The sequence below is a fragment of the Numenius arquata genome, chromosome 17 (genome assembly GCF_964106895.1).
Source record: "Numenius arquata chromosome 17, bNumArq3.hap1.1, whole genome shotgun sequence".
NCBI classification, from domain to species: Eukaryota; Metazoa; Chordata; class Aves; order Charadriiformes; family Scolopacidae; genus Numenius; species Numenius arquata.
The window spans coordinates 6,253,058-6,277,995 of record NC_133592.1 but is presented as its reverse complement, the minus strand read 5'-3'; the positions used below and the strand labels follow the sequence as shown (position 1 = coordinate 6,277,995).

Sequence of the window (24,938 nt, the reverse complement as noted above, 5' to 3'; positions counted from 1 at the left end):
GACAGATGTTAACGTCCACCTTATCCAGGTGGGAGTGGAAGATGAAGCCCATCAGAGAAAAGCTACCTTACAGGTAATATATAATAACCGCATTTGAAAGTATTATGTCTCTGTCCTGACAGAATCAGGAGTGACAAGACTTCCTTGCAAAACTTCCAACAGTCAGTTCTAATGCAGGAATGTAAGAAATAGTTTCTGCCATTTACCTTCTGCAGGATGCAAATTAACTCGAAATCCACTGCCAGGTATTTAGACTGTGAAGTGAAGAAAGGAGGGAAGATAAAACACAAGAGAAGAGCAGCCTTGACTCCCAGAGTGAAGCACAAATTAAGCTGTACACTCTGGATTTCTGTAACAATCCATAAAGCTGCTCTGGGCTTCAGAAAAATTTCTCCGCATCCTCTCAAAAGCCAGGCTGTACTCTTCAGAGGCACCTTCCAGTCCCTAGCACTTAGAGAATGCTATGAATATGCATGTACCAAAAAAATAAAATAATGGCTGTATTTTCTATAAAGTATTAGAATCTCCTCCGTCTTTAACTCTTGCTGTGGGATGCTGGGTTGTGTGCATAAGCCCCTTCTTACCTATTGCTCCGTCTCTGGTGCAGGTTTCCTCCCTCTGCTGACAGATGCGGGTGCAGCTTCGTTCCGGCGCGGAAAACCCTACTGCTACCGCTCCTTCAGTTCAAGTCCCCAGCTCCGACCCAGGCAGGCTGCCTGCCATGTCAGCTGTCACACCGGCATTTGGCAACATTTTGACAGTAACAATTGTTCTGCTAAGATGGGGTCTGACATTTATCCATCGAGGAGGCTTCACAGGAAAGCTGTAAAGCCCTCTGCTGAGTTTTAAAACCTATCCACCTACACTGGAAGCAATTAATACTTAATCATCATAATCTGCTTGTAAAAAAGGTAAGTACTGTTATTCACACTTCCTATAATCCAGACTAAACCACTTCCAGTGCTTTTAGATGCCAACTAAGCAGCTCTGAAAAAGCTGTGCTGAGTCTGGGAGACAGAATTCCTTCCTAGGTGAGCAGACAGGTTTCTTTACACCTTCGAGTTGCTGGCTGCAAAACGCTTAGAAATTTATGCTCTCAGGTCAGGGTACAGACTATAGACTCTGAGGTCTGCTGGGCTTGTTCCCTCTATTTTCCAAATATGGCATAGGAAAATCTGGGTCAAACTAGATGTAAAACACACTTTTCCAAATTACACACCACATGAACAAGTGAAACTCCCACTTGCATCAAAAGGAGTTATGCTCACCTAAGCAAAGCCGTAATTTGGTTCCTCCATTCCCAGATATTCATCTCTTAAGCAGCATATTTTTAGAGAAAAATACTGGTTTGGAAAGCTGACAAAATAATAAAAATGCATGGGGAACTCACAGTCAATATCAAATATATTTGAAAACGTCATTTCTCTGTAGTTCATAATCAGGCAGTTTATTTACATAAAAAGTCCAAAATAAGCAATGGACAAACACAGGTTAAATAAAAAACAGAATAAAAACCAATTTAAACCATACAGCATATTCCTAACCACTTCAAAATCATATAAAGTAGAACTGCATGATGAATCACCACAAAATTCCCATTTCAAAGAATGGATTTTTTCCCTGTCTTCCCATGAAACTCTGACTTTGTTCATCTGAAAGCGCTTTAATGAACTCTATAAACTATTTGCTTGGCAGAAAACTATATAAAATGAATGACCAACGATACAGAAAGGGGAAAAGAAAATTGTAACATATGCAAAATACCAAAATGAATAGACTTGCTGCTGCTCAAGTAGAATATATACAAATGGGACAAGGGCTGCTGGTGCCAGACCACCGCTGACGGTGTGGCGGCTCTGGGAAGCTTTACAAGTGCACTCCTATGGTGTCACCACTCTGTCTTAAAGGAGGACAGAGCAGCTGTGGTGACACTGGAATACACATCTCAGAGACATTAATTGAACAATGAGCTATTGGGGATATCTCTTGTTACAATTAACATAGAAGAGCAGTAGCAGTCTGACCAAAGAAGAACAGTGAATGGGAATAGAACAAAAAAATAACCCTGCCAAGCTCTATACTGACCAAAATACATTGTTTTAAAGGAATTTATTCTAAGATGCAAGTTTCTGAGAAAGTGGAAAATATTCAAGGGAAAAAGGTTTGTTTTTCATCGATAACCTTGACTGTCACTGCTGGTTACCCCTGGCAACAGCCAAAGAACAGCTGGGTTTCAATAAAAGGAAAATGCAAGGGAGAGCAAGGACCAATGTTGCCAGTGAGTTTAATTATCCACTTTCATGTTTATATTAGTAATTGGTTTCTGGGGTGTTGGGTTTTTTTAATGTTTAATCCATATGGATGGTAATACCCTGTGCTACCACTGTTCCTTACGCATGGGTGAGTGTCTTTTTTAAGAACAAACATGGAACTCTGCAGCCAGCGAGGGAGGATTTGGCAATACTGGCCCCTCTATGAGGCAGCCGTCCCCTCCCCGTTCCACTGCCTGCGCCTCTACGGGAGGCTGCCGACCCCACCACGCTACGATCTGCCTTCTCTCAGGTACTGGCGTCTGTCTGTTGGCCAGAACGCTTAAGAGCAAAGCAAAACACCTTTTATTTCAGGGAAGACATGGCTGTAATACCAGGAAATGCAGGCAGGGACTGATACCTGGCTTGGTAAGCACAGTGGAAGTTTCAAGGTCACTGTAATTGCCTATTGTGCTTTCCTTTTTTGCCCTCAAGAAATAATCAAATTAATGATCCCATTTCCTGGCAAACCCAGAAACTCTATTAATTTTACTGATTCATCCTAATACAGTGATCACTGCCAAGAATTTATTTCAGTGTTTGGTGTGCGGTGAAGCTAATGTAATTTGAAAATTATAACATTGTAAGATATGTAGTGACATAGGATTGATTAAAAACGGAATTTAAATGAATCACATCCTTGCTCCCCTGGAAAGATTAGTTATGGCCAGTAGAAAAGAAAGAGATGAGACTGAAAACAACAGGGGCGTGGGTTTGAAGCACCTGAGCTTCCCCACATTGGCTTGTCACTGCTAATCCAGCCTGTAGCACACGCTGCGATGCCTTTAAATCACTGTGCGTGTTTGGGTGAAGACATTTTACTGGATATGAGCAGAATAACATCTAAAGAAGGCGTTCAACAAATTTGTAATAAAATCTAACTCTTCCCATCACTAATTCTACATAGTTACAAGCCCGCAAACATCTTGGTGATCTGCAATCTTAAAATTAATCAGCTTTAACGAAAGCTGGAATTGTCCTAAACAATTCAGTCACGTGATTAAAGGGAAACAGGTGTAAGATGCAAGAGTCAGGGAAGAGATTCTACTTTGGGTTTTTGTTTTATCTGAAAAGCCAGCCATCTCATCTGTTGCATTCATTCTCCTTTAGGAAACATTAATCTGCACAGATGGTGAAACCTAGTAATCTCTGCTACCAGCTGCAGAGTGGAATTTTTAATGAAATGGGAATTTGAAGGTTTTCACAGAAAGCACTAGAATCACTCCTATTATTTCCCGTGATGCCCAAATTACTTTGACTGTTATTTGACATCTACTGTACTGTAAATATAACAGCCGCACAGCTTCGGTCAGAGCCCAAATACAATCATTTCACAACGGCCTTTGTTGTTTGCAAAAGCCAGATGCTGAAAGCATTTCAGTCGGAGAGAAGTCAGTCATCCACCCTCAGCACATCTACTACAAAAAGGCTGAGAACTTATAACCTATTATTTGGAAACTTTATGTTACCTTTCTCTGAGATTAAAAATAGTTTTAGCATGTTTGTAAACTAAAGTGAAGCCAGAGATTAAACATAAAATAAGCTTTGTAAAGAAAGATGCCACCTAGAAAATACAGAGTCACCATCAGTTTTTCATCCCTGTGATGTAAAGATTTTGGCTGAAGAATGTACTCCAGCACTTAGATTTTGGGGGGGGGGGGAAGAGGCTTAATCTAGAAAGAGAATCACAAATTAACAGTTTGGAGTAGCAATCCTAATCAACGCTAACTAAACCAACCTATAACTAAGTATGATGCCAGACTGATTTGTTCCTAGCAGTCCAGACAAAGAAAAAAAAAACATCAAGAGGTGCTTTGGAAATCAGACAAATTCAGGCCTAAACTCTGAAGTTTTTTGCTGTTTTGCTGTGAACACAATCGGATTGTTCAGTACTGTAAATATGATGATGTCAGTTAGTGAATAAGGCATTTACCCCTGGGGACTAGGGACTTGTGTTTTACCTGCATTTGCCTGGTTAATCTGGTCAGAACCAAAAGGCCAGAAGTTCACAAAATAACCCAAAGGTAAGGTAAATAGTTTGAAATGAATCAAGTAAATGATTTGTGTTATATGTATGCAGCCTCCATGGCAAAGGTGCCATCAAAGTGTTAGGTCAAATCAAATCAATCAGCTAAAGTGCTATAAAATATGAATGCAGAGGGAATAGATGAGATCTTTATATGAATAATAAAATAGTCTATAAACTACCTGAAATAAATCAATCTTCCTTTCATGCAGCAAATACAAAATGCAGTATATTTCATATTAACTGTGGCTGAAGTGAAAATATATTCAGATGAAGATACAATATTAGAAGTCTGTTCAATCTAGTGGAGGACAGCACTGCCTTAAGTGATCATTTACTTCACAGAAGTCTAGGGGTCAGAGTTTCAAAACTAATTTACTCCTTAAGATACAAATAGACACTTGAAGTGTTTTTGAAAGACACAGACTCATTCTGGCACTAAGTTCTGTTGATGAAAATGGGGTTCAGAACATTTGTAAATCTTCATTAGGTATGTAACTATGTTAAAAATACAGAGCTGTTACAAAGTTTCCTCTGAAAATTCTGTAATGGGAGTGGCTTTATGTTTCAGAAAAAAATCTTTAATGGAATAGCTTTATTTCTCTTGAAACATTCTTTACTGTGATATTTATCCCTATAGTGCAGAAAATAACATATCCATGTTTTTAATTAAAATGAGAAACAAACATTTTGATGGAAAGTGCAATAGGGGGGAAAAAGCTCTACCAAATCTATTTCAACCAAAAAACTCCCACTAAAAGCATCTGGCTTTTCTGACTACTCATCAGGAAAGCATTCTTTTAGTTATATATAATCCACTAGTCAAATTGATGCATGAAAAATGTTACATCTTTGGCAAAAAAGAGAAAATCCATTTACAAAACCAGTCTTCATTAAATCAAAATGATTTAAAAATTACAAAATATGACCATACTATCCTATTTCCTTCAAACCAGTTCTCCATGTTATTTGGAATATATTCAAAAGTATAGAATAAATATAAAAATCTACCTGAGTATGTTTACTTCATATTCACTATAGAGATTGACGAGAACAGTAAATGGAGAACAGAGTTTGAGGACTGACCTTTGTGAGAAGCAATCCAAACCAGTCTGGGAGAGCTGCTTTCCTAACCCGAAATGGGAACAAACAACTCCTGTTCCTTTCAGAGAGAAACAAGATTTCTAAAAGAAAGTCAGTGTGTTTACTGTCATTAGCCTCAATTCCTTTTCCAAATGCTACGGTTGAAATCCTCAGCACATCTTCAAATGACACCTGTCTTCCCTGAGAATCCACACAAATACTCTCAGTTATATTTTTGCACATTCAGGACCTGACATCTCATTCTGCACTTCATCTCCTCTGCCCTGTGCAGACACAACATGTGCATGTTTTCCCGAAATGGTACAGCACAATCTGTGGATGAGCAGTTACCTTTGAATGTATTCCAGCGACTGGAGATGAAACACATTTTTCCTGTGTGTGTCTTTCCTTCTGATACCAGCGTCTGCTCTGAGTTTGCCTTCTGAAGGAGGCACCACTGAGCAGCGCATTCATCGCATGCAGTTCTCACCTGTTCCCTAAGGGGCTGCAAGCGCTCCTGCTGGCTCTTTGGGAGGCTGAGGAATCCCACCTCTCCCTATTTAGCCATCATTTTAGTGGTTTGGCTTAGATAAACTCAACAGGGCACAATGGATAAAGATATCCAAGGATAGATTTGTGTTTCAGTAATACTGGTGCAAATCCAGAATTATACTGGATTTATATTTATCTGAGGCAAGAATGTAATGTACACAGGGTTTCTTTTTACAGCACTATTACAGTGGTTTTGCATGCATAAATGAGTAAATATTAGTTTCCCTAAAACACATTGCTCTTCTAGAAATGATTAAAGGACAAGATGAAAGAAAAAAACGCTCAGTCAACAACTACTTGGAATTGCTAACCAGATTTTTCCCCAACTATCGCTTTATCTGATGAATTCTGTTTTACAGCATATGGCTTCTTTCTAATCTAGTTACCAAACTTCTATTATTCCTTTCATATTTTCCTTTCATAGAAGATACTGCCTCAAGGACTAATTTATAAATGAGAAGGACTATGCTGTAATTCTTAGCAATAAACAGCAAAAATGTTGTCTTTGTGAAACACTGCAAATTATTAAGTATTCTTTCCTTAGACTGTAAGTTTCCTTCCATTCATATTCATAGAAAATTACAGTCTTCCGTGAGGGCTATTGACCTATGACTTATTTTCCTGTCATACAGTTTGTGCCAGCAGTTAACTATCGCATCACTTAAGTGTCTAACTTGCACCAATAGCCACGGAGATATCTATTACGTGTGCCAGTAAGTTGAGGCTGGAAAATTGGAAGCGCAGTTTTATTCACTGCATTTGACAGGAAGCCCCATAGGAATCTGCAAGAGTTTATCCAATGGCCCTCTGCTGGAATGAAAAAAAGACACTCATCACATTTTAAAGAAAATACTCTTGATGATCATATGTTTTAGTAAATTACAATTGCTAAAAAAGGCTGTTCAGTTTTAGCTAACTCATAATTACAAAAGCAGTACTATTTGTGTAACAGAGATTCCCTAGCATTACAAATGGTGTGACTCGTAATACTCCTCCTTCTAACCTCCTCCTGAAAGTGGCTAAATGTTTCAGCCTCAAGCATTTTCGTTAGGAAAACTTGTTAATTGTTGGGCAAAGTAGATGTGAAGATACCATTGAAAAAAAACAACAACCAACCAACCAACCAAAAACCCAAGTCATGAAACATAGACAAAGGGAATAGTGGCAAGAGCAAAAAAAGGAGTTGGGAATAAAGGGGTCCTCTGGTGGGGTGGGGAGAGGAGGAAAGGGGACTATCATCAACAAGCTCCATAGCAATTTGAAGACATTTTGCTGCTTTTATCCCAAGGAATTACACTGGAACTATCTCCTGTTACACCGTATGTGACACAATGAAAGCCACCCACGCTACTGGAAATAAGAAGGAAAGATCTATTCAGTGAAATGAAGGCAGCACTACAAAACTTCCCAGTCCTTGCAAGACAAGGCAAAGAAAAGCTTTTATTTAATGTTGTGGCTTGTTGAGCACAGCTTCTCTTTTTGACGTGTTGTCGTGCTTACAATAAACAGCTTTTGGGGTTTTCAAATGCCTCAGCTTTGCTTCAGTGTGTTTAATCACCTGCAAAAGCCATTTATTGCCTTGTATACTTCCCCCATCATGAACGTTATCCTTTAAGTATAAGGCTTTATGGCGAGTCTAAGCAGGCCAAATGATGCAAAGGTACGCCTGCACATGAAAGCTGTGTGCGAGCACAGACGAAATAAATCCATGAGGACTACAGACCATGAGAGTTGAAAGATAAGCTATAGTAATGCAGTGCGATGATTCACAGGCACTCTGCTTATCCTTTAAAATGCCTTGTTTGTTGAGAGCCACGCTGGCAATCTCGTATGCAACTATCAAAGAAAGATGTATGCATTCAAAGAAAATTATGAAGGACCAGGATAGACAAAGCCAGAAAGGCTACTAAAGGGCATCTGCGTGTACTTTACTTCTGGAGGCTTCAGCTAAGGTGCTTTAAAGCAGCTGCAAACATAATAAAAAAAGCAGAAGACTGAGAAAGTATTTAAATGAGAAAATGTGGTATTACATAGAGCACTTCCTTTATCAATGAGAAGGGACCACGTACACTTGTAAAGAACCTTTGCTAAAAGGGTATCAAGACCAGGAACAATTAATCAGAGGCTTTTGAATATAAAAGTCATTTTTCCTCCTGCGACAGGCAGAGATAGAAAGATGGTTGAATTCAATTCAGGGATCTTTAAAGTTTTTTTGCAGGTATTTTTACTTTGATTAAGAATGTAATTATATCAAGCGTGCAGCAACTGGGCTGCTCCTGAGTTTGAGAACAAAGATCCAAAATGGTGGCCAGGATAACATCAAACGAGGCAATGACAGTAACATACCTCCCTATTTCAAAAAAAGTCTAGTCTCACTAGAATTCCCGAATTGTGTGTGCCCACTTCTTTACAGAGAAGGAAAAGACCCGGTGTATTAAAAAATGGAAAGTTAAAGCTAACATAAATCGTGTACTGGAGGCAAAAGGATTGGAACAAATACCTTTCCTTGTCTTTAATGTCCTGAAATATTTCCACACAGAAGGCATTTTACAGCTATTGACAAGAAGTTTGCCAATTCTTACTCAGTAGAAATTATGAATTTACTAATCCCCTGTGTGGTTTTAAACAAAAATTATTTTCCTTTTATTTAGAACTTTGGCTGTGAAGTGAGTTTTCCATGCCAGGAAAATTCTGAATTCTATCTTATTTTTTAACCAGGCTTTTGTTACATTTTATATATTTCTCCCCACCAGACCCCCTCTAGGTTTTCCTTACCAAGAAAAGCAGGCATTTCCTCAGGCTATTCTTACATGCCTGTGTTAAGGCAGAGAAATACTAGTTAATGTTTCTGGAGAGAAGTTAGGATTAAAGCGGCCAGAATTTGTTCAAAAGACACAGACTCAAAGCAGTGTTGGCTGACAGAGCTTTCTGGAGGTTTCTAGTCCAATCTCCTGCTCCAAGCAGCACCATCATCAGTTCTGCATAAAGCAATCCATGGCTTCATCCAGCTAAGTCTTTCTCATGGATTTTGTGTTGAAAAAGAGGGTGTACCTTGCACCCGGTGTGTGTTCAGACGTGTGTGTTCTCACTGACTTCAGTCTAACAAAGGAGAGTTCTTACCTTTTTCCTGTGCCTTTTGTATGTATTTCTGTAAGTATTGCATTGATGCCCACACAACTACGTGAAGGAAGATGCTAAATTTTTAGTTGTGGTTAATGAAATCCCATAAGCGGCCACAAGTCCTTCACCCAGTCAACGAACCATCTGTGTCCTGAAGCCACCAAAAAGCAGGACCAATGGCATTTCCATTTTACCAAAACTAACTGGGATAAAACGTTGAATAGCTAACCAACAGGTGCTGAGCTCACTATACTTGTTGGCTAGCTATACAGAACTTCTCCTTTCTGAGAAGTAATACTGAAATGTCATATTTGTTACTGTATCTTGCTCGTGAACGAATTAAATTTACCACTTAACCAAGCATGAAATTATGTTTTCAATAATAATTCAATAAAAGCTGCATAAGCTGGGGATAATTACATATCTCATTGAAGAATCCAGTATCACCAAAGGTGTCCATTTTAGTCATTAAATAAAGTGTGTTTGCTCATCTATAGTGCATCAAGACAGAAAGCTGATAGCCCAGCTAGCTTCAATGAGCCAATAGAGGATGCAGGTAGTAAAGCTTATTGATTGGGCTCAAAATGCTATAAAAAGCTAATGAAATGTAACTTCCATTTTGCAAAAAATTGCAAAATATATCTCTTTAATGCTTTGTGGACTCTTGCTACCATGGCCGATCTTGAGATGAGAACTATCCTTCTCATTCTGGAATTGCTGTTCCAGTTTCCTTCCTGTTTGCAGCCAGTTTCTGTCTGCTCTAATTGGGTGCTAGTCCTCATGCTCTCTACAGTAGCATCATTCTTTTTCATAACATTTGATGTGCAGAACTCCTGTCTTCTCATGCTATTAAAAATGATTGCACTCAGACTAACAGTAATATTTATAAAGTTTGTTGTAATAATTTGACATACTCAATATTTCATCTAGTACAGCTGGTTTATTCTCCCATTACATACACCAGATGCTGTAATATCATTCCTAATTTATGCGTGGAGTGTTCAGTAAAGGCTGGTACACACTTCCACGCTGTGCACCACCGGCTTACAGCTCACAGCACCACTCTCTCTCCAGTCATCACCTCCATGCTGCGCACAGGAAAAAGGTAGTCTTAAACTGTCAGAGATAACAGATGGCATCTGGCAGAGGCAGGAAGAAAAGTTGAAGTGTGGGCACGCATTTCGCTTCTCCCAGTAGTTCCTCTTTTTAGGAATCTCTTTAATATATAGTTCATTGTGCATCCCTTTACGCATATGCAGGGCACAATGGTGCACTGAAAAAGGACAAATGTTACTAGACAAAAGATTTTAGATGTTGAAACGGATACGTGGTTTTACAGCTAAAGGGCTTTCAGGAAAAGACAAGTCTAAGTCTTGATGGATATAAGCAATATCCATTGGCCAAAATAATATTTAATCCTTTCACAGTGAGATAACCAGAGAGCCCAGAACCAGCTCAGGGAAGAGACTGGGTTGAGAATACCTCATTGTTAACAGCATTATCAGAGATCTGGAAATGAAAGACCTTTTACCCAAAGAATGATGGAGACACAAGTGAAATACTCCCTGACTTGTGATAATTTCTGGGTTCTTACCTAGTGCTTTGTAGAGGTTTTAATTAGCACAGCCTTCAATGAGCAAACATATTTTGATGTCTGTGGTGAATAATCCATTCACAACTGTGTTTCTGATTTTGTATTTTTTGCTTATTTTGTAGGGCATGAGGGGTAATTGTTAGCAGTCCAGGCAGCAATACATGCAACATGATAGTCATTGAGAATGAAGGATTGGTCCTTTCATCAGGATATGATGCCTTCACTTGCAGAGGTGAGCATTCATCATGAAACTGGTCTAAGACTTCTTCCTGATAAATAATTCCTCCTCTTCCCTTGCACTGTTTTGGGAGTGTAGGAACAGGAGGTGATAAAGCAGCTGGACACATATAAACATCTTGGTGATATTTGCAGTGATATTCTAAGGGGAACTGAGTAAACCTTCAACTTCAAACAGCGTTTAAAGAACATGACATTTGGAAAAATATCAGTCCATTCAAATATCCTGAGCTGTTTAGGCAGAAGTTTCCCCCAAACCACGGAGACGAATGCAAAGATGCCCACCACGGCTGTGTGAGCTCCAGACCAGCTGTGCAGTGCCAACTCAGATACTCTGTTTTCATAATCATAATTTAAGATGATACTTGCAGATACTTGTTCTTCTCTGAGCCAGCTTTGGTACTTTTGAGCAGATTATTTGTAGCGCACCTTTGGCCTGTGAGACTTGCCATAAAGCTGTGACCTTGCTCAGTTAAGTACAGTAGTCCTTACACCTGTCCTTGCATTGCAGTTTGTAATGGTTCTCAGAAGGCTTTGTGATGCTTCCCTCCCTAACTTGACTCTATCACAATAGTGAGAAAACAGCATAACGTTTATGCTCAAATGCTGCTGGATCTTCCAAACAAAGTTATTCTAAAAGAATGAAAACTCCTTGGTTGAGACTCTCCTTGGGTACCTTGTTAGGATTTTTATCTGTGCAATGCTACATTCTTATTAGTTTATTAACTTTATTTTGCTTATGATGTTGAGTTCTCAGTGCTGTACTCCCTGAAAGATACTGAAAAATCTTTCATTTCTGCTGGAGAAAATAGCAGCCAAACACTGATGTGCAAAACGGTGATGTTAACAGCAGCAATCTACAGGATACACAATTTCTTTCTTTAATATATATCTACCCATGAAATTCCTTGTTTGTTACACAAGTCCTTAGCTTTGATAGCTCCTGCCTTCACAGGCACACACTGCTTGCAATAAGAAGCCAATGACAAAAGATAGTGTCATAGGTAGACAGTGGTTTACTTGCATTGAGAAGATTTTGAAATAGACAAGTTAAAGTACAGAAGTTTTAAGCCTAAAGTTGAGATTTAGAGGCCTGGGTTTCCTGTTGAGTGGCTAACGAATCTGAGAATCTCCCCAATATCACTGCCTTCTGTCCATGCCAAATCCATCTTGGTAGCGAGGTTCTGGGGGCAAATCTCCAGCGTTCAAATCTGTCCCTGGGCAGCATCGAACCAAGAGAGCTGTTTAATGTTTCTTTTGTGCTTCTAATTGAGCAACACCTAGTAAATAGCCCCATATGTGTCAAATAGGGAGTTACATCCCAATCCATCTTCAGGCTATTGAAACCATGGCAGCCTGTCGTTTTTAGAAACAGACTGAAAGAAAAGATCAGGAATGTAGATTTGCATCAAAATCTTAAGTCATTAAAAAGTAGCTATTAATTTCCATCATATAAATAGGATGTTTTACAAAGCTAAACACAAAAAACCATTTATGTGGAAGGGCTGTGATGATATCCAAAGTGCATTTGTGTGATTAAAAATTATTCACATTTTAATCCTTTTTTTTTTTCCCCAAGCTTCCTTGCACAGTACATTTGAACACTATTTTGGGTAGAGGTCTTAAATAGTCCTAAATGAAATAGGACGAGATGAAATACCTAGTTAAGGCGAAATACTTAGTGAAGGCAAAGTATCTTCAAAGGAGCTTTTAAGTGCCACCTCAGCACAGCTGTGCTGCCCTTGGCATAGCCCTGGCAGATGCTGTGATTTAAAGTCATATCTGTGATATATTTCTTTGCACTGTTTGTGTGGCAGAGAACGAGGACTGCAGGATGTGAGTACAGGGATTTAACACTATCAGTAACAAATTATGCTGATGATATGCTGCCTACAGCTGCTTGCTGAGGCACAGAAGAAAGGATATTGGAATAAAGGGTATACCCATTCCTTTTTACTACACATCCTAAACTAAATAAACTAAAGAAACACAATTTGTACTTATTAACCCTTGGCTGCTCTTCTCCTTCCCCTTCCTCCTCATCCCCGCTACATACTTCAAATGTGTATCTATATGGCAACATCCCATATAAGTTAGGGTATTCTATGCAACACCCTCTTCTGCTGAATAACTTCCCTGAGACAGGTGGCACTGAGTTGTTAAAATAAGTAAGAGTGCAGCATGCAGCACATTTTTTTTTTGAGCAGTATGTCACAGGTTAGAGATTAGCACTACTTATATTTATATGATGTACATTTTCATCTTGATCCCAAAAGCAGCTGTGAGATAGTCAGACCTTGTGAATTCGTAACACTGAAATAAAGAGTCAACTTTCTTGAAAAATCAGAATTATCTTTTAATAGTCACTTCAGATGCTCCAACTGCCTTTGTGAAACAATCCCTCAGGGCATAGCAACACCCATATGAGCTTCCTTTGCATGGTTTTAGGCTGTGATGCAAGTTATACACATTTAAGTTCAAGATAACTTTACTGAAGTCATCCTATTCACAGCATTATTCAAAGCTCAAGCTGATGCAACAGAGACAATACATAAATTCAAAAAATCAACAGTTTATTGACTTTCCTTACAAATGATGCTGTTTCTTCAGACTGATGCTTTAATCAAATGTTTTACAGTGAGTTTTGGGATTCTGAAAAATTCTGGAAAATAGACTGCAGAAGAAACCTTGTATGTTCATTCGCCTTTATTTGACTGCTGAAATGATGAATCATAGGATACAGATTTAGAAAAAGGAGGTAAGCTCAGAGTCTCATACACACAGACACAGAGACACATATACCAACACACTTATTTTTCCTATAGGACAAATATTCTAAATTGAGACAGGAAAGAAGAACTGGATCCTAGAGAAGACTCATGAAAATGGGACTGTTAGGTATGGTATTCCCAATGATTTTTGGTAGTCAAGTTTAACTTCCTTCTCTTTTTTCAATTTAAAAGCTAAATTTTCCGTTGTCAGACCTACATGGAGAGTTTGGGACTGTTTCTTGTTCAAGGACACAAGCAATAACTTGATAAAGAAGCTGGAGATAAAACTGTTCAGTTATAATTGCTTTCAATTGAAAGTTACATAAAACAAACACTAGTTAGAGATTCAGATGCTTACCGAAGTGACACAGAGGGCCACCACACATCTAAGCAATACTACTAGGAGCTATGATTTTCTGTCACTTTCTGCACAGGAACAACATATCCCAAATTAAAAAAGGGTAAATGCAAAAGGATTATTTTCACTTTCCAATTTTCTTGTAAGGTCTACAACCCCTGTAATATACCCTGTCCCTTACATTAAGAACAGTTTCTTACCCCCAATTTATGTACATTTTCCTCCTCTGCTCCAGAATCATCTACTGATGGTTTTCCTTAGCCTGCTGAGTGACACGCAGCTTAAATACCCCCAACTGCTTTACCATCCAGATCCCAGTTTGATGAGGAGCTGCTGATCCACAGATTTGTTTTTGATTATTAGATACAGTTCATTGACCACTGCTTCAGTTTTTTCCCTTAAGCTCCTTTCTAGCATCTAATCCTAAAATACATAGTTTAATTCTCCTATCTATAAGCAAACTGTGCCTGCTTCAATGCTCAACAATCAGCGATTAACAGTACCGGGAGGAAGAACAATGAACTTGCACTTTTCTCTTAACACCAAACTGCTACTCAGAATTCTGAATGGCACATTCGACTGCCACAGCAATTTGTATTTCACCCTGGCAGCAGTGTTATCTATCCCCGTCTCTTCTAGCTTATAGCAGAATTGACATGTGTCTATTATAAAGTACCTACTCCAGCTGCAAGACAGGCAGAAATCCTTCCCAAATATATGGTGATTTTTTGATTGTATTCAGGGTAAAACAATACAGGGAGATGTGAGTAAGAGAACCGTTGTGTGTCATGCTGGAGACATAAAACCAATAAAAAATTTTCACAAGCACCAGATTTGTAATTATTTCGTGCTTAATGCTCCAGCCACAGGACAGGTTTACTTAACCTCAACTTTTACGTGAACGTACTGATGATAAGTCAACGTGGATCTTAGTTTATTTCCTGATTGTCTTGACTCATTTGGGATTGCTGCAACCCAACAACAAACCAGGCACCAGTCCATAGCTTTAACCATTTCTGATGAAAGTCAGAGTTATGTAAAAAATAGAAGAGAACCTTATCCTCAGGTTCCTCAATGGCTGTGTCCTATGCCAGTTTGTTAGGAACTGGGTCTCTTACAACTCCCCCTTCACAGCTGCCACCAGCAGGCCACAAGTAATCACTGTGCCTGCTGCCTGCATAACTGTTCGGAAAGCTGAGTTAGTACCTTTCTCCTACAAACAGATCCTCAGCCAAAATGCATCTCCTGCCTAGATGGGCAGCAGACATCTCACATACATTATAAAGTCTCCTCTCTCCACCTATAAACTGGTTTCCTAATCTACACTCTGTTACAGAATTCTAAAGCAATTTGTAAATCATCTTCAGAAAAATAGCTGGGATATAAATACATACTTGATGGATGCAGGATATAAATGCTGATCAGCTAACAGTCAGTCTTGCCACCAGCTTCAATTGGCGAAGAACCAAAACCACAGTCAACATACTGTTAGAAGCACTATTTATTATGCAATATACTCACCTGCCAGCTAGGAAGCTGCAAAGCTCAAAGGTTTGAACTCACATAGGAGAATAAACTAATACTGAAATAAAAAGAACTGAAGAAGAATTATTTTGAACTGTTGATAAATAATTATTTACTTATCAGTTCAAAATAATTTCAAGCTGGGCTTATATTGATTACAAAGGGAAAAAAGTAAATCTGTCCTGGATGCCATGTAAATCATTCTTAAATGTTTAAGAAACTGTTGCAATGCTGTTTTTAAACACAGCTAACGTTAGCTACTACAGCTATGTAGCTATTTCAAGTTCTGAATATGTCACCTTCCTAAAGGACTGATAACTGAACGTAACAGGTACCTAATATTTGCTTTCTGAGAAGAAAAAGAAAAGAAGTCTCCAATGGACACAACCAGTGATCATAAATTGGAGCCTTTTGTCATTGAACTGAGAGCACAAAATCGTAAAATGTGGAGGCCAGGGTTTACCAGGAGGAGAGGTCTGTGGATTCTCATTAGTTCTGGCTGGCATGGCAAGTGTTTTGCCCCAAATTAACTGGTGGCAGCTGAACAATAACCTTATGTATGCTAGCGTCTTCCCCAGATATCTTGACTTTCATAATATGATTCAACTCCTGTGTACAAAATGACACAGAACATCCCCATCCGTTACAGCAGGGCCTCAGTAAAAAACAGTTCTTTGATATTGTGCCAAAAATACCCGCTTTCAAGAAAATATTACCATATTTTACTAAGTTTTAATATGTCATACATTTATTATTTTATGCTCATAACAAAAAAAGCAAAGAATGAATCATCCTTCTAAGACCAGAAAATGAGTTTTAACAATGCTGAAATACAAAATTATATTCCATTTAAAGCATCCGGGGTTAGGAGACTCGCACACTTTTACTATGACTGCAGGTTCAGTGTCAGAGAAAAAAAACTTCAGCTTTTTCATATCAGTGGTTACAGCCCCAAGTAGAGAATCAAGTACAAAGACAAGATCTATTTTACTTTTACTTCTGCAAGGCTTGAAATAAATAAATAGGTTTATAAATAGACCTAAGTGCAGGATGAAATAAATCCAAATAAGATACTATCAAAACAATGCACGAAGTATATTAGAAGATAGAAAAAGGGCATTAAGAACAAAGCTGATACTTTTGAACATTCCTTTGAATATATCAAACTATTAAGTAATTGGAGGCCAGCTGCTGCTCCAATCTTTTTTTGAAGCTACATCATTAGGAACTGAAAACAGGAAAGCAATTTATTGAAATAAACAATTGAGAAGGGAAAAAAGAAAGCAATGGAAAAGACCTTTGGCTAGAATCAGTTAGCCCAGCTTCAATAATATCCCAGACTCTCTAACCTTCTAATGGATCTACTGCCTGATGTTTGTAACAGCAGATCTCCCTGGTATTTCAAATACCATCCCACTGAATGCATTTCCAGGGTTAGCAAACGCACCTTTGCAAGGACACACACCATGGGTTGTGTTTAATTACTACACCACTGCAGCTGAGATACAGTTGAACACGTAATTTGAAAGGTCCTGCTGCCAAAATGAGAGCATATCCTGAGCTCTAAAACAGGGTACAATACAGCTTGTGGAGTAACCCTTCTGAATCACTTCTTGCTAAATCTAGGATCTCCCAGGAAGTTTCCCATGGCAGACAAGTGACCTTGTTTTATGACACCAGACAAGATTAAATGTCAAGCAGAGTAGTTACACTGGAGCAAAAAAACCTTGAGACTATGAAGAAACTGTAGAAATACATTCTTGTTAGGACTCCTTTACCATTTCAATGGTGCTCCACTGTCACAGACAACCAGAAATTTAGAACACACCAAGATGCACATCTGAGCCCCCACATATTCCGAATTAATTCAGTCTCAAGAAAGGATCACTGAAGTGACAAGGAAACAGAAGTCCCAGAATAGACAGATCTAGACCCTGAATATATGTTTTTCCCTGTTTATGTTCTACTAACAGCAAAATTTGCAAGTACCTCTGAAATAATACTTAGCATTTTTTCCTGTTTAAACTCAACCAGGATGAATAAACAAGTTACTTTAACCCACTGTTTTCATTTTATGTTCACTTACTAACACAACTGAGAACATGCGATACTGTAGAAGTATTAGAAATGTTAAAACATTACTTAAGCAGCAATACTATATCTCATTTTTTATTCATTAAAGTTTTTGATGTTTGCATCAGACTTTTGACTTTCTAAAGCCACTCTAAATCAAAACATCATATTATTAAGCCCTCTAAAAATTCATCACAAATCAGTTTACAGATGACATTGATGTCTTATTGCTATCCATTCCTTCTGGACCATTTCTAACAATTCATTTTTTATATTCCTGCAGTGCTGAAATATGGTTCACACCAGTATCTGTCCTTTTAGTAATCACCAACCAAAGCTTGGCAGTTGTCATATATTGCACTCTTGAGAAAAATGCTAGTAATACTCTGAATTGATTGAACAGCATGGAATCAGAACTAGCTGGCAGAGAAACCATTTAACTGATTTCAATTCATAAATCTCTTTTCTCTACCTTATTTTAGTTCAGAAACTGCTAACTATCGCCATTATCTTGTGATGCATAGAATGAACCAATTATTTATACAGATATTAACTTAAATAATATGTGATTGCATTCATTAACGTCTCATAGGAGAAAGCAGACTTACAGATCGTACCGAGTAACTTTCATTTATGCACGCTGAGCTAAAGAATGTATATAACAGCCCTTGGCCAGCAGACATCAATTTGTTTATTTCCCCAGAGGTCAACATCAGGTACAATGGCCTTCCTTGTCTTAAAAATAAAGCAATCTCAAACAGTACTTTACGTGCTTTAAACCACAATTTAAGTCCTTGAGCATGACCTAAAATGATTAGTAACACATGGCATCACTTACATGACAAGGTTTAACTAATTGGTAGGGATGCACTTAGTGTCTAAAACAAATGCTGTTACTTTACAAATTTACATGGGGAAAAAAAAAAGTATGGGCAAGAACTGTAGTTCAATCTTAAAGAATCTTGGAAATGGGGCTCTTGAAATTAAGTCCACAGAGAATGAGCAGATCAAAGGCAGATGGGCTACAGGTAAGTCAGAGGACAAATATTGGGGGACCAAAGGCAGAGCTCTTGGAGACTGCCAGCACTGGTGAATGGAGGAAGCATTCCCAGCAGAGGACTAGCTCAGTGGGAAATGAGGTGGTTTGTTGATCCACTATTATCATCCATGACAGTCCGGAAATCCCCACTTCGGAGACTGAAACCCATAGTGCGTACTGCCTAAATGTCACTGGACCACACTGCCTTGCCAGTGAAGTTATTCTGTTGTCCAATTGCTGATTGCCTTGGTGCTTATGTGAATCCAAAGAAAATAAGCAGAGAAAGGAAAATGGTGTTTTTCTTTGTGACAGAGTGGAGGAGTGTGATTTGCATATTAATAAGGGCTTATATTGTTTATTAAAAAGGACTGTTTATCTGAAATGGTCTGCATGTTAAATTCACTAAAATGGATAATCAAGAGACAAAGCTGGGCCTGAGAGAGAGCTGAAACTTGGGGAGTTTCCTCAAAAGCAGCATTTCTTCTGGGGAATTTATCTGCATGTAAACTCATTAAATATCTTGTGCTGAGATTCTGGATCTTGAAATGCAATTATCTGTATCAATGATACTCAGCTTTCACGACCTGAAAAGCCACTTTCTCAGGAAACGGATAAGCACAAACATACGAAATAACAGCACAATTCAGAATAACATCTGATGATGTTTGAATTGTAAACCCTGTGAGTCAATACTGCACTGCAATTGTTGGACACCACATAAAGCAATATATTATTGCTCACTGGAACTTTATTGTGAAAAATTGGATCAAAGAGGTATAAATATTTGGCAAATTGTATTGCCATCCCTTTTGCACCTGAATGGAATGGGAAGAATTTTCTTCTCAACCTCAGATCAGAAGTAACTATTAAGTCACCTGCCATGTAACAGGCCACAGACTGTACTTTTCTCCCCTTGTAGGCTGCAGGATAGGAATACAGTGGTGTTGTCCTTCATACTCTCCTTTCAGACCATTCCTTTTCTTCAGGAACAAGAAAATCATTATTTTATTCCCAAGTGGTCTAAAAAATTGTAGGAAAGTCTCAATCTGGCATACGAAGTAAAAATGTTGTTTTCAAACTCAAAACTGATTTCTACTTTAACAGTAAAAATTTTGTCAAAATTTTGAAGTTACTGTTCCAAGACTAACTCTACTGAACATCTCCTTCCATCTAGCTCTTAAGGTTTGACTCTCCTCTCAGCTCCCTTTTCAAAAGAGGTGCATAATTTTTCCTCTGTGCAACTGTCTCTCTTGCCCACTATACATGGAAGATAGCTTATTATAACTTTGATTTGAAACCATATCAAATCCTTTTTTGATTTCTTCACCATTTTTCTTAGGATCAGTTCCATAAAATCCTTTCATGTACAGCATAATCACAGTTAAGCCTTGTCTTAAGAAATTCCCTGGCTGCTATACCAATTGGTTCACTGCCCTGAAAACTGAAGTGCTTCAGCCCATATGAAACACACCTCCATTTTTAACATATGAAAAACATTACCAAAAAAGTGAACACAAATATGCCACCTGCCAATTCATATCCCCACTGAAGCCTTAACTATGAGCAAAGAATTTTTTTTAAGGCATTAAAATAGCTATCTTTTCCTCAAAAGAGAATTTTGATTCAACCATTTTAGAAACCTCTCTAAAACACACTAACCACAACCAGAACACATCCTGTTCTTGTAACATGACAAAAGGCCATCCCTGTCTGGCAGCAGCAGGCTGGGAGTGTGGTAAGAACACCTCATTACTGACACAGCATCTCCCAGGTTATCTGTGCCTATGATACTTTATTAATAATCAGACATTTGCTTCACTCTGAGCTGCTACAAAAAACTAGTTCAATTTTTGGAATTGCTAAAGACATTAAATATTCTGAAACTCCTGGCTTTGACTCACTGACAACTTCCGTGTAATTTTATTCTTGACTTTCATATTATGTCATACTGTAATTTATAAATAATCTAAAATATGTCAGCCTTTACATAAATAGCAGAGTCAATAAAAATCTTTCCTGTATCAAAATGAAAAAACCTCAATGTGTTTCTGCTTAAAAATCAAAACGTACATATTACCCTGAAATTTGGGCCGTAGTTAGAAGCATTACTGTCCTTCAGTAAGTAACAATACCACCATTTTCTTATTTCTGTGATGAAGCTGACATCGATTCTGATGTATGTGCACATGTACCACCAGAACCTCCATGAGAAGTACAGAGCAAATTCCTAACATCTCATGCTGTTTCCAGCAGAAATCTCATTTGTCAAGACAACAGGAGAAGATAAATCATTTTGGAATAACCTTTTGTTAGAGTCTCTGATATTCTAAGTCCCAATGCCTTTCCATCTGCATTGTTCTGTATTACAGAATGAATAAAAGAGAACTGCCTGCATGGAATAAGCAACAAAATCTTTAAAATGCCCTTGTAAGCACCCCCACATCAGGGAAGCAACACAAAAACATTATGAGCTAATGACTATTTCCAAGAGTGCTAAGGTTCAAGATGTTTTATTTATAAAATAATTTTAGAATTTAAAAGTATCAACCCTTCAGCTGGATAAACAGAATTGATAACTACATTATTTGAGGATTGTCCTTAAACTTGCATACTGTGAATACATTCCTTAGTGAAAGAAAAATCATTAAGCACAATCATTAGGATCAGTTTTTTTTGAAATGCTTTCAAATTACTATCTCTCTTGGAATGGTAATTTAGGAACCAAGTAGATCTCGGAAATTTTTTTTGATGCTGCACTCTAAAATTTATCTGTACTCCTAATTTCTAGTAAGTATTATTATTTTAGTAAACATAAATGGAAAGAATGAGTTAGCACCTAACCCTGGCAATGCAGAAAATACTTTCAAGAACCAGGTATGTGAAATGTCCATAACTATCCTATTGATATGAGCATGAGATTATTAAAAGTGAAACATGCTTGGGATCCAAATCTGCTTTTATTGTTTAGATTTGTTAACTTCCTGCATTTTTTCACTGTATACACTCATAAATAACAGTTTCAATTCTGCTTCTGAGCACTGGGTCAGCAAGTGCAAATGCACATGCTTGAGTGTTTTTCAAATTCATTGTCAAAAGTAATTTCTTGTGAATTATTTTGACTTGCATGCATGCATTAACACAATGCTTCAATACCTGAGTTGTAAAGCCTTGTAGAAACGTTTACTGAACTTAAAGTTTTTACTACAATAAAAACCTTGTGCAAATTTTAGCGCCTAACATACCTTAGATATGGTATACATACATATATAGTATAAATGGGAGGATACGATAACTAATTAGCACCTATCACCAGTATTTCCATATGTACATATACCTCCGACAACAATCTTCACCCATTTGCAGAGCATTATTTTGTCAAGTTTCCTGCCTCCACCTTTCATCTCCATGGACAGGCCTAGAAGTCTATGTGCCCGAGCCACGGGTGTACACAGTATCTAACCCAGAATGATGCTGGTTTCATACCTCAGTTTATTAAGATACACTTTTCAAATCTGGGTAAACAAGATAAAGTTTGGTCGGAAATAGAGCTTAATAAACTATTCAGTGGTGGCAGTCACTTTACAACAAGAAATCATCACGCTGATTTTATACAAGTGAGATAGTCTTTGCTAACCTATCATTTCCATCTGATCCAATATTCCTGGAGATTTACTTACGGTCTATTAAAATAAATGTTGCCATTTTTTTTTCTAATTAATATATATGAGATGTCCAATAAAAAAAATCTTCTTATGAGTGCCAATATGCTGTAGATAACACAGAAACTAGATTACTTTTTGAACACATCTGCCTGTCCCATGCTGAGCTACATACCTCATAGTTCCTTTTATTTCATAACATAAAGCATCTTTCATTCTTTCAACAACATTCATCCTTTCCTACCGCTTCATGTGATGGCACTGCAATGTTATCCTCATTTAGATGAATAGAAGAAACTCCTGGCCACCTTAAACAACACTTTTAGAATAGAACCTTTAAAATGCAACTCAGGATGAACACCAAATCTAATTATAAACGTGGAGTTTATACGTGAGATGCTATTCTTCCAGATAGCAGAGTTTCAAGTAACAGTTAATATGAAAATATAACTTCTTGTTTTTATACCAGAATATGATAGAACACATACCTTTCTTCCCCCTGTATTTATGCGAAGTGGAGTTAAGAAGGGATCAAAAATCATATGGCTGGTTTCAATATTGACAGGTGACTGTCTTTTCCCAACAGAGCAAAGATTCCAGGCTGAGTTGACCAAACCCCAAAAGGAGGGAACTGCAAAATATAAAAAAGTGCAAGTTTAAGAAAAGTCTGGGACTACTAGAGAAATACGTGCAAGAGAGATAGCCAGGTAATTAAAATTGTTATACTGTCTACATACATACACTGAAACTGAAAACAGGCAAATTCATCTAGTACTTGAAATTTCAAACTTCATACACAAACACCAAAACATATTCTTGCATATATTTTTGTATCAGGAAAATAGGGTGGGTTTTTTTCTTCTTTTGAATGTACCTAGATATAACCCCAGACTGAATTATAAATATCTCCTTTGCTGTTTAGTATTATAGAATATTTATTGAGCAATAGGAATGTGACTCGCTAGCCCTTATGCTAATTTTGCATACTTACAATGTGTCCTTGGACTGAAACTGTTCCATTCTAGTCAGCTTTTTAAAAGTGTTCATTTAGTAGAATTCTTTAAAAAAACCCCAGCATTATTACAAGAGAAGCTCACACACTGTGATTGCAAACTATATAAGGCAATTTGACTTTATCTGAATTATTCTGTAGTTTTGTGTAGCAGGTGAAAAAATTCACAGGTGAGAATATTAATGCCATTTTTAGCTTTATTTTTTCTTTTTACATTTTGTTAAAAGTTTTCATAACCTCTGAGCCTCAAAGCATTCTTCCAATCTACAAACTGTGTGACCCAGACTGGGGGAAGGAGCGTGTGGGTGAGTCCTTGGGGCAGGAGCCCAGGTGTTTTGCCCAGAGGGTGGAGCTAAAAACAAGCCACCAGCTGCTTATAAAAAGCTTTTGGGTGGCTCTTGGTAATTGTGTGTAGGATTTTGTAGTGTGAATGCTTGCTTCTGCCTGTGGTTTTTGGCTACTCCTGTGGGAGTCACACAGAGCATTGCTTGGATTTGAACCTCACATTTGTAGTAGACATAACCTACTGGGAAGATATTCCTTGGAGGGGAGACAGGTGGAAAATATCTTCTGAGTAGTGTAGCCTCAGGAAAATGGCTGATCCTGGTGAGTGTTTTCGTATCATGTTTTATAGAACAACTGAGTTCTTTTTGCCCCCAAAGTTTGAGTGTTCTTGGGTGTAAAAGTTTGGTTGGGTTAATATATAGCCTCATGCAACTTTTATACAAAAGTAGATAAACTTTTTAGGCTCTTTTTAGGCTATTGCTTGCACAGCAAAATTTCAGCACAAGTACCTACACAGAAGTAATGAAAAGTGTTTTGCAGTTGTTGAGTATCTGCCTGTTCCAGTAGTTCAAAAGCTATTGTCTATACACATTACTTTTATTACAAAATATCTGAAAACTTAATTTTTAGGTGAAGCTGCTTCTTTTTTGTGCTACTCTGTATGTGCATCTAGAGATGCTACACATGCAGGTGAGCTCAAACAGTCCTGAAGGGATGGATCCAAGTGGTACAATCATAATTGACACATTGCACCTACTAAAGCTTAAAGTTTCCTTGTATTCCACAGTTTTGAAGTGAATGTGCACTACTTATACCTTAAATTCAGTGGCAAAATATCTTTTCTTAACACCTGACATGGACAATAAAATCAGCTCACATGCAAAGCCCAAAATGAGTAATTAATTACTGCATGAAATCTATAAGGAGGGATGATAGTGTAATGCTCTGTGGCTCTGGGAAAGCAAAACCCAGGGAATAGCACCCAATATGGCTGGAATTGCAGATACCTACATCAAATTATGTCAGTTATTTTTTATTTGAATAGTAAACCCTGTGTGCAATCACCCCCTAGAAGGTGAGATGGAAGGCATTCCAAATAAGTGAAGCTTTGCGTGATCAGAAAAAGCAATAGCATCACAGTCTAAAAAAACTTATTTGGCTCCTCTGTTTACCCTACCAGTCAATTCCCACTTCCACTGGAGACTTATAAGACTATAGAAGTTCCCAGAGTTTGTTAAATGATAGCGCTAATGCTCTGAAATTGAATAAAATAAATGTAGTGTAATTAAAAATAAA

At 37.9% G+C, this 24,938-nt stretch overlaps 1 protein-coding gene across 1 annotated transcript in view; it reads right to left on the bottom strand.

The window, feature by feature from the left end:
- The window catches only part of CA10 (carbonic anhydrase 10), a 196,519-nt gene that overhangs the window by 94,417 nt on the left and 77,164 nt on the right, over positions 1-24,938 (bottom strand). Inside the window, exon 4 of the mRNA XM_074160272.1 lies at positions 22,834-22,976. Within this exon, the coding sequence (XP_074016373.1) occupies positions 22,834-22,976 (143 nt within the window). The remainder of the gene's footprint in view (positions 1-22,833; positions 22,977-24,938) is intronic.